General features: G+C 38.8%; 1 protein-coding gene across 2 annotated transcripts in view; it reads left to right on the top strand.

Moving 5' to 3' along the window:
* Positions 1-588: 588 nt before the first annotated feature.
* Positions 589-13732, top strand: part of LOC132384652 (RNA-binding protein Nova-1) — a 246023-nt gene continuing 232879 nt past the window's right edge. For both annotated transcript variants that reach the window (XM_059955986.1, XM_059955982.1), the window contains exons 1-2: positions 589-1054; positions 2359-2502. In XM_059955986.1, coding sequence (XP_059811969.1) covers positions 919-1054; positions 2359-2502 — 280 coding nt within the window. In that variant the 5' untranslated portion in view covers positions 589-918. The remainder of the gene's footprint in view (positions 1055-2358; positions 2503-13732) is intronic.

The following is a 13732-nucleotide window of genomic DNA, read 5'->3' as shown; positions in this document are numbered from 1 at the left end:
GACTGGTATGCTGGACACGCGCTCCGGTACCCCGGGGAAGCAGGGCCCGTTACGCGCGCTCCGGCACGTAAAGAGGCTGGGCTGTGTCTTAGCACCGAGTGCACAGGAGAAGCAGGTGGCGGTCACTACCATAACATGAACACCAGTCAGGGCTTCTCTCTCTTTAATGAAAGCAATGCAATAGAGCCCGGCGAAGATTAGAAGCTCCGCTGCAAGGATAAGGGGCTTTACATTCGGTGATACTATCTTGCTGTAGCATTTTGCGACTCGTGCGCACAGACATCGCGAAAGAGAGAATTGATGCACAGCCGACTCCCGGTGGCCGCGCGGGCGGGCGGGCGCGCGCACATGGCAGCGCTCCCACCCCGCACCCGGCGCGAGCTGGAGTGCGCGGGGAGGGGGGGGGGGTGTTGGCGGGGACTGGGGATAGGTGGGCGTGGGAACACCGGCTGGCGATTCGATTGGCCGGGCGGCGCTTGCCAATCAGTGTCGCCGGGCAATCGAGCGAAGTGTTCGGCTGCGTTCGCCATTGTGAGAGCGGGAGGCCGCGCGCGTGTCCGCGCGGGAGCGAGCAGGGAGCTGCGTGACCTCTGACCCCCCCGCCTCCGCTGAAAGCGGGCAGCTGCAACACTGACAATGAGCGGAGCGGCACCGAGCGCGGCACTAGCAGCAGCTTTACCATTAGTATTAGACTAGGAGCCCCGTGCATTGCCACATATCTCTTACACTCACTCACTCACCCACCCACCCTCTTTGCCTCTCATTCACACCCATCTTCCCTTCTCTCTCACTCCTCTTCCCTCCCCTCCATCACACTTCATCCATTCCCCCCCCCTTTTCTTGTTCCTTACAAATATCCTCTATAATTACCTTCTCACCGTATTTTCTGCAGCCACACATACACACAAACAAAACAACATGATGGCGGCAGCACCCATCCAGCAGAACGGGACCCACACGGGGGTTCCTATAGACTTGGATCCCCCCGACTCGAGAAAGCGGCCGCTCGAAGCGCCTCCTGAAGCTGGCAACACCAAAAGAACAAACACTGGCGGTGGGTATCTCCATTTATTCTCCTTCTGCGTCGCCCCCTCCCCCAAAAATCCCTTGGAAAAATGGCGTCTGTTTTGTTCGCAACATATTAAAATTGTAATTTGGGGGGAAAGAAGACATACTCTCGGTATTGATATCTTGCCTTTCAGCCCTGGATGACATGAATCAGTGGCAGAGCTCTGGTGGCCACGAACTGGCACGAACTGCTACAATTTGGATTGTGGGCTAACTAGCGGTTTTAAAGGAGTCCACTTTCCATCGTTTATTGCATCTTAACAGTAGGGCGCAAGTAGGATTGCGTGGTTATTCGCCTTTTTTGTGGGTTAGCGAGACGCTTGTATTTTGCGAGTTGCAGACTCTGTAATGATTAACACCGTATAATTTTGTTTTGGGGGAAATTAGTTGTTTTGTTCCAAGAGTGCAAAGAATCTTGACGAGTGTGATGTTTCCTGGGCATACATTCTCATTATTTTTTGTTACTGACAGTGTTACCTATGTAACAACGAAGTAGTTGGATATAGCTGACAGAGGCTTGAAATTAAGTGATACTTAAAAGGATCTACTTTTACTTAGAGGATTTTACTTAAATGAGCTTAAAAGGATCGTTGCTCTCTTAACACCGGTTAAGAAATCTGGGATTGTGCTGCGTCGTATCTGTGTTGTGGTAACATATCATTGTTGGGGATCAGATATAGAACTGGACCAAGTTCGGGAGAGAGGGATGCTGATCTTTCCTACACAGGGATGGTTCATTGATTCACGTGTTGTTGTTAATTATGTTCGTATCTTGTGTCTAAAAGTAAACAAACAGTAATAAATCATTAGGAGAGCTGCTGAAGAGCGTTAGCCGGTTACACTGCGTTTATTTATTTACAGTGTTGTATGTAGAGATATTTAACTGCGCTACACGCAAACAGCGCGGTTTTATAGGTCAATTACAAATTCACGGTCACCATGGAAACCAGGACTGTCATCATCTTCTGATACATTATTCAAAATCCTTCTAAACATGGGTACGCAGAGACACTCTTTCTCCCTCTGCATCATAAAATGTCATTTATTTTTGTGACGTTTAACATTGAGTAACTATTTTGAAATGTTCAGTAGTTGCAAATTTAATAAAATGTATTATATAGACTAAAATATTTATTTCTCTACTAAACGCTATAATTTTCTTCAAAATTACCAATATACTAATTTATGATTACTCCGTTTTGCAGCGGAAGCCAGGGCATAGATTTGGGGGAAATCTGTTTGCCCTTTTATCTCCGACTTTGCAATAATCTATTCGTTTTCCTTTTGCAGAAGACGGCCAGTATTTTTTAAAAGTCCTTATACCTAGCTATGCTGCCGGATCTATTATTGGAAAGGGAGGACAAACCATTGTCCAACTGCAAAAAGAGACTGGTGCCACGATCAAACTGTCCAAATCCAAAGATTTCTACCCAGGTAGGTGAAAGCGAGTTCAGAGATAATAATTGATAGCAGGGCAAACGGTTCCCCTAAATAATCGGACGATGTAATATTTAAGAACATTTAGTGCGTGTTGTTCGGGAAGTGTGAGTAAGGTATTTTACCTTTATTTACACTGTCAGTGAAATTCTGTTGTAGTCTTCTGGTGTGACATTTGATGTATGTGTATCTGGCTCTAGTTATTCTCCCATCCTCGTTAGCTGTTGAATTGTGTTTCTGAATATGCCTATCTATCCTTCCCTGAAGTACAGAGAGTTAAACGCGTGGGGGTGGGAGGGGGCAGGTGATAAACCTGTTTCTTTACTGCATTTATCAAATGTGTGTCGCCCATGCTAATCACCCCCTGTAATAATTATCAGAACTTAGCTATTGCACAGTTGTGCCTGAAAACAACTTTTGTCCTGGAAGAAATTGGAAAAAAAACAATCTGAGCTTGTCAGATGATAATTATGACGAATAACATTGCCAACGCTTGTAGGTTCTGGTTTGGTAAAGCCTGGTGCTGGGTGTCCGATTTAGTTCTGTCATTCAGTTGGCTTTGGGATTGTGGCTGAGGTGAAACGAGCTAAATTAGAAACCAGTGGCTTAATGACAAAATAAAAAGGTTACTGCTCTTAGTAAGTAAGCTGCTTTAGAGTCCAGAGTTGCGTCCAATGGAATGAATGAATTCTGAGATCGAGAAGGGACAGCTGGTGTGACGCTGCAGTCGAGCAATTGGGGCATTTCATTTCTCGGTGACATTAACTGGGTGAGAGAATAGGCACGTCTCACTAGACCCAACTCACGGATGCTGTACAAACTACTTACCGTGTGGTTTTTCACCCCCGGTTTTTGTCAAATCGAGGCAGGCGCCCTGTAATAAAATAAAACCAGACTGCCGTCAAGTTGCATGCGCCCATTCCTGAATAGAATGATTTTGACAACTGGAACCAGAGCTTCGTTCTGATTATATTATCTTATGCGATATAGAAAGGTTTCAAGTTGATGCGATTTAATGTTTGAATTGCAAAGAATCATTTTCTCTTCTGGCCTAGGGAGATCCATTTCATACCTACCATCATATACGAGACGAATGCAGCTTTGTGATTGTGTTATGTTTGTGTGTTTGATTTCCACCTTTCTTTCAAACTTTACGAACAGACCCCTGTTGCGCCCCCCACCACACACACACACACACACACACACACTCACACTCACATTGTGCCTGCTACATGCAAACACGTGTGGTTGTGTTAGTATCAATCTGAATAACCCAACTCAAGGTACATGTTCTGTGATTCAGAATGCGTTTAAATATCTTGAAGATGTTAGACTTTGTTGTTCAGCAATTATTTCCTGCAGATATGTTCTAATAAACTTGTCATTGGAAAAGATGATTCCCCGCCTCCATAACTGATTGCACATAAAAATAATACTCCTTTGAAAGATTCAAAATCTTCCATTTTGCTTTTATGCTGAGCTCATTTCGGAATGCATTTCAATTACGTTGTGAATCTGGGAATTTTTCAGCGACGCTTGGCTCGTTTCCTTACTACACGAAGAGTGCAAGCACTCTACCAGCTCTCTTAAATATAAGTATGAATGTTTCACTATCACTCGGTAAGGATGTTAGATATATTTAAGGCGGTATGAGAAAATTCTTAGCAGGATTCAAAAGGCACCTTCTACGTGATCCACATCCTTTATGCTGTTGCACCCAAATGATGTTTGTGGCAAAAGAGGGCAAACATAACCACGAAATACTTTACATCTTACATTTGGCACAGGAATGACATTACAAACTTAGTTTATTAACAAAATATAATGACTGGAATCATGTTTGGGCTGTTTTTAACCCATAGCTCTGTGTCTAAACATTTTCTTATAAATATTTTCTTATATTTAACCAATGTAATATGCTTATGTTGACTGTCTTTTTGATTATTTATGCTAACCTGTGTGGCAGTACATGAAATAATATTTCAAATCTTCATAATTTGATCATTGACTTGTCAGTTGTAACAGCATTGTAATTACAGGAAGTGCATCATACCCAGTAAAGCAGACTACTGAATAGCAGTGCCAAACTTTATTTGTTACCACAACACCAGGTTTCCCTTTTTTTGTCACAACTAATGTACATTTAAAAGTTAAGATAAAATAAAATGTAATAAGCAAGCCTGTTGGGATTTATCCCTTCTGCACTTGATTGACAGTTAAAGCTTATGCTAAAGGTGGATATCCAGTCTTGCATTTACTGAGCTGTTCAGTATAATTACCAATACTTATAATGCTGCCATTTGTTTTCCAGTATAAACTTTTAAAAAATACTTTGAGTGGAAATAATGCACAAAGTCTTAACTGAAGTTTTGGTCAAAATCATCAATTAATCTGCTATGGTTAGAGATAAAATAGCAATGTGGATTATTTAATGATCATGTTTTCTGTTTGCATGTAGTGTTGCTTTAGAATCTATTTTAGCCTGCATTATGTATGGTATACATAAATACAATGCATTGTGAATAGCAAGGTTTAATAAGCATTTCATAATTGCCTGTTAATTAGTCATGAAGATGTTGTTTTTCTTTAAAGAAGCATATTTTTCATATTACTCCTAGTCAAAGCACCTTAATGTTGCGGATCTAATTATACAGTGGTATAGGGTCAGTTGTGAAGTAAAAATATAGTTTAGAGAATTTGCCAAAAACTGTACTGCTGAATTCTGTGATAATAGATATTTTACTGAATCATTCGAATCAGAGTTTTTAATCCATCCTGGTTGCAGCTATAATATGTTTAAAAAAATAGAATGCAAAATTCAAAATGAACATAAGAAACAGAGGGACATACTTGATTAAGCTTTCTAAGCAATAATCTATAGGAACAAAAAGAAAATCAGCATTTCAAGCCCATTTCAATTCATTGGAAATACTGACTGAAATTGTAGTTATGGTTCAAATTAATGTGAAATCCTAAAAGATAGAAAGATGTTTCTGCACTACATGACAATAAACAATTAAAGTGTGCTAACTGATGTTTTGGACTGCTCTGTATTTTACATTTAACATTCATAATATTTGTAAGTTAATTTCAAGTTATTTTATTATTTTGCCAAAGAACTGCCAAATTTATTGCTGTTTGAGTTCCTCTGTGTAATGTTCTAAGTTGCTAAAATGATACATTTTCAATTTCATAGTGATACATTACTTTTAACTAAAGTTGCCACTCTCCTGTTAATTTTCTGGTGTCTCCTGAAGCAGAAAATTGCTATCATACCAATTTTGGGCAGAGCCACATCTTTTACTGCTTTCTATCTCATTTTTACTAATACCGTATATATGTAGTGCTGAACTCTATCTGAGGATTGAAGACAACGACTTCACTTTGTGAAGAACTTTCTAAAGTCTTTTTTAAAAATATTTTTTAATATTGATAAAGGAAACCCCCCCCCCCACTAACAAACCCGAAACAAAAAAGAGAAAGAAAAAAAGAAAAAAGAAAGATATTTAGTTTAAAGTATGCCCTATAGTTTTTAATCATGAAGTAAAATGTCAAAAATTTGAGCAGATATTATGTTACAGTAAATACAGTTTAAGCTATATCAAGTACACAGCATGCTTAATATATAATTGAAGTTCTAGATAGTGTTATACTTTATCATTAGAGATATGAAAGGCTGATGTTTTTCCAAAACTCTGAATTACTGCAGTAATGTCACATGTAGAATATAAAGAAGCTCCAAACATTTCATTGAACTTGGCCAGTAGCATGTGGTATGAAAGAAAGTTTGTTCGAGGAAAAGCAAAGCTGGTTGTGGAGATTTTTGATCTGTACAAACCCTTTCTTAAGATGATGCATGCTTTTGCCAGTCTACTTGCCAGTTATCCAGTAGAGCTGCCAATGTCTTTGAATTACAGAAAGCTCTTGATGCTGCAGCCTTTTTTAGTGTTAAAAACCTCAGTAGAATAGGGATAGGGAGGTGATGTGTTGACATATAGTAGGTCACCAGCTGCACGCACTGACAATTCTTAACAGGACAGCTGCTGGTCATGTGATCTTTGTTGTTGGACTTAAATGGTTACTTTCTTTTTGAACAAAGGATTTATCTGTGTCAAAGTTAAGAAATAAAGGACCAAGCACTGTTGGGATGAGATAGAGAAATGAAGGGATAGAGAAAAAACACACTAAAAATATCAATGTGGCTGGGAATACTAATGGTTAGCTTACTTGAAACATCCTATTTTTTATCCTCTGTGATTTGTAGTAATTTTCAGCATCAACTAAATTATGACAAAGTATTGTGTAAAATACAGTTAGTTTTACTGTAAGTTCGAAAGAAATTCACAAAATTTGTGAATTCTGAGTTAAAATTAACACATTTGCTATTACAGGATGCAAACAAAAACTTGGGATTATGTGTTGATTCATTGGTTTACTGTCTGTTGGCTTAGTTGTTACATTACTGGATTAATAACCAAGAGACTAAAAGATATAAAATCAAATTCCACCAAGGTAGCTGATGAAATTACAGTCAGTTAACTAAATAAAAATAAAGGAAGCTGTTTAAAAACCAAATATCAGCTTTACTTAAGTTCTTCACAATTGATTCTAAACAACAGTTTAGTCTTGATTGTCCAGACATGTAGATCGGCCTGCTGGTTGCATCAGACCTGACTGCAAACCTTTCATCACCATCTAATCGTATTAAGAATGGAGGACTAATGCTGGGCAATAATACCTCAGATGATAAATTGTATAAATTCTGTAAATTATGTAACTGTCCTCACTTTATTCAATTATTGTACCTCTTGTATGTTGTAATATTTTGAACATTTAAGATACAGTGCTGACAAAAGTATTCATTATTAGATGTTGAAACACGAGGAAATCTGCAGATGCTGGGAATTCAAACAACACACTCAAAATGCTGGTGGAACACAGCAGGCCAGGCAGCATCTATAAGGAGAAGGGTCTCGGCCTGAAACATCGACAGTCCTTCTCCTTATAGATGCTGCCTGGCCTGCTGTGTTCCACCAGCATTTTGTGTGTGTTGTTTGTCATTATTAGATGTTGATAGCTTAGATATCACGACCCCTATATTTACAGGAGGAGCTCTGCCTGATAGTCATACCAGAGAAGCTTGCCTACCTGTAAGCTGCATGAAGCCAGCCCAGCAACAGATGCATAGATGTATGGATGGTTGCATAGTTGGCACAGCTTGATTTGGAGGGTAGGGGAGAGAATGGAGGTTGTGGTCTCTAGAGCGTGATGATCAGGAATGAGGATAAAACAATGCCTGATCACATTGAGAGATGGTGCACTTGGGAAATTTGTTTGCTTGAGGGACTGCGGGAGAAGTATTTCAGCATCTCCTATCCATAAGCACTTAGCGCTTACATGGTATCAATATTGCCTCTGTTTACCTGTGAGAAAATAGAAGATACCCACACATACTTATTTAAAGTTACTCATGTATCCCTCTTTTCCTCAGCATCAGTTAAAATTAAGATCTGATTTTATTCTGGATGTATTATTTGGGAATATTTATGTTTTATCACCTTGATTTTTTAAATGTCACTTGTTTTTAGGTTTTAGTTTGGGAGTGTAGGATATTTCATGATTTTTAATTTCAGTTTGTATATGTTGGAAAAAAATAAAATGCTTTTTATTAACTATGTGAATAGGAAAATAACACAATTGTCTTGTCTGGGTTGCTCCTTTTTCCTTCCTCCCCACACCTTAACTCCTCCCCCCAGCCAAACAAAATGTCACTAAATGCATACATTCCAACATAGAGAGATTAAGCCATGTACTAATATCATAAGAATCAGGATTGGTTCTGATAGCATAAGAAACAGTTGTCAACTGTTCAACTATTAAAAATTATTAAAATAAAACCTCACTTGTGTTTTTATAATTCAGAAATATGATAAAATAATAGTTCTGAACAAAAATGATATTGCATTGTTCATGGTTTTATATATAATTATGTAATCATTTTGGGTAGATGGAGGTCGTCAGCCTGGGAAGGCAGTCCATCTAAGAGAGGGAAAACTCTGATTTTAAACTTCCGCTGCCTTGCAGCCATACCCACTCATGGGAAATGCCTCTGGAGTAAACCCTGAGGACAAATCCGGAGCTGGAGTCCCTAAGGCAGTCTGATGTTGCCTTCAACCTCGTTCTGACAACTTCTGCGATGACACTGGTGCCAAGCTGTATCAGCCCTTACCCTTCCCTTGGATAACATCAGTGGCATGGAGAGGGGAGACTCGCTGCATGGGCAACTGCTGGTCTTTCGTACAGCCTTGCCCAGGCCTGCACCCTGGAGAGGGTGCAGATCTGTGGTCTCACGAGACTAACGGACACCATACAGTCATACTTACTGCCCATTACGCTGCTGGTATTTGGGGCAGCAATGAAGGTCCTCCATTTCTGTCAGTGTTCATGGCTTTCTTCATCATGTCAATAGCTTCCTCTCTGTTTTCACTGCTGTCAGTCATGCAAATCTAGGGTAGAGACTCAGGAATGCTATTGTATAGGGATTGTTCATTGCTGTTTATGTAACAATTTTGTTTTCTAGTCAGGGTTGTTTGCCCTGAGCTGAACCCTGAACCTTGAGGACCAGTGGACCACTATTAGTCTGCCCTCTAACCTTCGACCTGCTTGGCATGGATAATCCTACCAAGAGCCAAAGTATAAAGCCCTGACTTCAGCCAACATAGCTCTCTGGGTCACTGAGGCACGCAAGCCTCGAAACCACGACAAGGTTGTCGTCCTCTTGGAAGATTCTGTCATCATGCAGTAACTTAATCATGTAGTCTGGCTCAGCAACTGGGAAGCTGGCTAAGAAAACAGAAATGTAACTTTACTCAGAAAGGTATAATCTGCATCCAGAACTCTGATCCACACCTGTTACTGGATTTATTCAATATAAATAGTAATATATGTAAGGTTTGCATTAATAATTATTACAAAGCAGTATCAATAACATGACACAAATTTCTCTCTTTGTGGCATCTGTTGAATCTGTACTTCAATGAGTGAGCATTAAAGGAAATATTAAACATGGTTTCATTGGCATTGTGGCCAATATATTGGACTGGTACATAGACTTTCCTTGTAAAGGAGTGTTGTAACATGTCAGTTTTATAGCAGCTGGGGAGGAAGGTATTAACAAGCTGTCATGTATTAAATTAAAAATGGCTTTTACTTTTAATAAGTCCATTGGAAACATAAATCTAGTGATATAAGTCGTTGGGTTCTTATTCTTGTATGTACCACAAAAGTTGTTTTTGATGGTGCTTTTCTGATTGGAAGTCCTGATTAATGTTGTTTCTGCTTTATATTGATGGTTTGGAAATGAATACATGAGATAGAATAAGTGAGTTTGTGGATGATGCAAAAGTTTGTGATGTGGATAGCAAGGAAGCATGTTCAAGGCTGCAACAGGAAATGGATTGGGCAGAGAGTTGGGTGGCATGTTAGCATATGGAACAATTCTGACAGGTGCGTTTTTGAGTTGGCCATACACATTAATTGGTGAGGTGCTAGGAATATTGATGAACAAGAGGACTTTGGGGTTCAAGTCCATAGTTCTCTAAAAGTGGCAGCACAGATCAACAGGATGGTGTGAAAGGCTTGCTTTCATAGGCTAGAGCTTGGAATATGAGTTGGGAGATTATGTTGTAACTTAACTAATCACTAGTTAGGATATACTTGGAATATTAAATGCATTTCTGGCAGCAACACTATGTAGTTGTGCTGGAGAGAGTACAGAGGAAATTAGAGGACTTTAGTTATGGGAGGAGATTGATAAGATTCACTGGAGTGACGAAAACTGAGGGGTAACTGGATAGAGCTATGTAAAATTATAAGAAACATGGATAGAGCAGCTCATCATTTTTCCATGGTAGGAATGTTCAAAACAAAGGGGCTTGGGTATAATGTAAGAGGAAGAAGTATTAAAAGTGATTTGAGGAGAATATTTTTTTAAACACAGTAGTTGATATCTGCATCTTGCTGCTGGTGGAGGTGGTGGTCAGATATGATAACTGCTTAAGAAATGTTTAGACAGACACTTGACTAAGCAAGGCACGGAGGGAAGTGGATCTAATGTGAGCAAATTTGGTTGGTGTAGATGGGCGAAAAGGCTAGCAGAACATGGTGAGCAAAAGAAACCATTTCTGTGCAATGTCTCAGATATTAACTGTATTTCCAGCAGCCATTTTCTTTGCACTATAAAGGTCAAAGATTTGAAATATTTTGGCACTGTTGACCCTTTAGAAATGTGGTTCAGATGAAGGGCCAACCTGAAATGTTAACTGTTTTCTGTCCGTTGCAGCTGCTTAGCCTTCTGAGTGTTTCCAGCATTTTGTGATTTTATTAATGGAATTTAAATATTTTTTAAAATGTGCTCTGAAATAAATTTTTGGAAGAGTTTTTATTTAATTGCCTTAGTGCAGACTATGTACTTGCACTGATGTCAACAATCTGTCATCTTCTTGTCCACTGACTGATAGAAGCCACTGATAATTATTGCTTGATGACATCAATTAACAGGAAATAATGAAAAGCATCTTCTTTCATGGAATGCCCTTTAATTTTTTGCCATTCATCATTTGAATGTGTTTGTATGCACATTCACAGCAGATTACTGGATTACAATTTTTAATTAACACATTTGTGTAATTGGCATAATCCTAATTGAGTAATTATTGGGAAATAATTGGTTATAATTTCTGCAATAAGTCGAAAACTGGTGCTCTTGTACTGCGCTGTAGGTAAGAACATGGGTTTACATGTTAAGCTTATGGAATGGAGAATTTGAAATTGAAAAGCATTGCAGAAACAGATGTTGTTGCTGCTTGTACTGATTTCTAAAAAATTTATATAAATTGTATTCTTAGTTCTCATCTGAATTACAGGAAGAGGTTTTGTAGTGTTTATGAAGTAGATTCTGACAGACCTAACTGATTCAGAGAGAGGTTTAGATTATTACGCAGTGAAATCACTAAGTGTAAATTAAAAGCAATTATGATTTAATTAAATGCATGTAATTAACTGTCTTTAAAGACTCTATAATTTTATACTTTTGAAATGCAATTACTATGAAGAGGTTATTCAGTAGCATGTTTTGTGTAACACAATAGATATAGCATTTCTTGTAATATCATGACTGTACTGCACCTTTAAATTATTCCACCCTGTCCCTATAAAATACAATAACTAAAATATCTTTATTCAATGAGAATAATATGACTTTTGCTTTTTATGTATGCTATTATCAGGTATTAATATACTGTCAGTAACTAACCATCCCATTCAAATGTTAACTGTAGGAATAAAGTTCTTGAAAATGGAGTTATTACAAGAGTTTACTTTCCTTGTTGGTGTTTTAACTTTCCTGGTAGAATATTATAAAGATCTACAGTTTCTTTGAAACAATAGATACTGTATTTTGCTAATTTGGTCAGCATCAAACACTATAGGGTCAGACATAATGGAGTAATCTTCAATCTTCTGTTTGAGATTCTCACTTTCAGAAGAGCACCGTTGCTCTATTTCCTAAATTTTCCATCCTGGGGTGACTAAATGTGATTGTTAATCTGTGCTTTAGTGACGGAAGCAATCTGTAGCAGTAAATTGTTTCAGTAAGTTAAAAGAAAAGACTGTATTCTCATTGGGCCAAAGTGGATTTGAATCTTATCTTGGGTGGTGAAATTCTGGTTTAAACTCCGGTGTGCTGCCCCATGCCTTGGAAATGCAATAACTGTGAAGCTGCGATTATAAACCACTGAAAATTGCAGCTATTCCTCATTCTTTTTTTCCTGCTGGAGATAAAGATGTGGTAACCCAGATCTTCGTTGTTTATTGACCACAATGTGTAGTTGCAGCTGCTGACACTGGAGACAAGCCAGGATACAAGCTCTACTGTTGTAGATCTGTCAAGCCATAACTCTTAGAAATAGAAATGACTTTTGCAGTCTGCATATGAGATTGTCATCCCATTTCCATCTTTGGATGCTGTTCTGATATAAAATAGAACAGCATCTGCAGAGATCTGACTGACAAACCTCTCACTGGGACTCATCATTGCAGGCTGCAGCAGGTGCAGAGTTCCTTAGTCCTTTCAAAGGTTTGGGAATTTTGTTTTAAAATTCATCAGGAGACTAGAGGGAATGTAGTCTTGCGAGCAGTGTGCTCGATGTCAGTTGTCCAGTGCTGGAATGCCGCAGGTAATTGGGCAGGACGGGTGAGAAATGTAGCGATGTGCTTCTCACGTTGCACTGCAGCTGCTGCCGAGTTTAATTAATCTGACCCGTAGAGGCTGTGGTGTCATGGTGCAGCATACATACACACAGACAAGAAATGGCTAGACTTGACTTTCTCAGATCACATTGAGTCAGTAGTATCAATAGTATCAACCAGATTGGAAGAAAAGCTTCTGCTGCTGTAAAAATGCCATACAGTGAGTTGAATCACAAAGATTAATAGTTATACCATTTTGACATCAGATTTCTGATAGGATAAAGTGCATTAAAGTTATTTAGTTTGTGAAACAAAAGTGCAAACGGCTTAGCTAAAAGTGGACATCAGCTGTTGTTTTAAGGATATAACATTAATTTTGATAAGTATTATGATCATGTTACTTCACAATGGCAGTTTGTGTGGATGTTGGCATTTCAATAATATGCTGTGTTGTTACTTACAGAACAATGGCACCCTTAACTTGTATTATATGTTTCCAGAGTATATTTTGTTTTGACCTCTGCTTTCTGCTGGAAGCTAACTGAAATTAAGATGGATTTTCTTTAAATCTAGAGAAATGTATTTCCATGTTCATTAATGTTTGTGTTTTGAAAAAGCCTGCTTTTCCTTGAGATTTGATGATGTCATCCCGATATCTCCTCTAATTACTTTGTTTTCATAGATGAAGACTGTGTACAAATATTGAAAGTAGAAAGCCTTGGGAGGTGAAATAGCACCGTCGGACATAAAAGTTTGCCTGGCAGCCTGTTGGCAATCAGTCAGTGTGAGCATGGAGAATTTCTAACTGTAAACAGGATATTATAAAGGGGACTAGGTTATTGAGCCTTGTAGGCTACATCAGAGTGACTTCCTGGTTGAATTGTGAATGAATCTCATGCCTCTTATTCCTTAATGCCATTAATTACTAAGTTATCTATCTCAGATTTAGAACTATCATTTGATCCAGCATCCACTGCCA

The sequence above is a fragment of the Hypanus sabinus genome, chromosome 2 (assembly GCF_030144855.1).
Source record: "Hypanus sabinus isolate sHypSab1 chromosome 2, sHypSab1.hap1, whole genome shotgun sequence".
In the NCBI taxonomy this organism is placed as follows: Eukaryota; Metazoa; Chordata; class Chondrichthyes; order Myliobatiformes; family Dasyatidae; genus Hypanus; species Hypanus sabinus.
The sequence above is the reverse complement of the archived record's forward strand: the minus strand, read 5'-3'. Positions and strand labels throughout refer to the sequence as shown.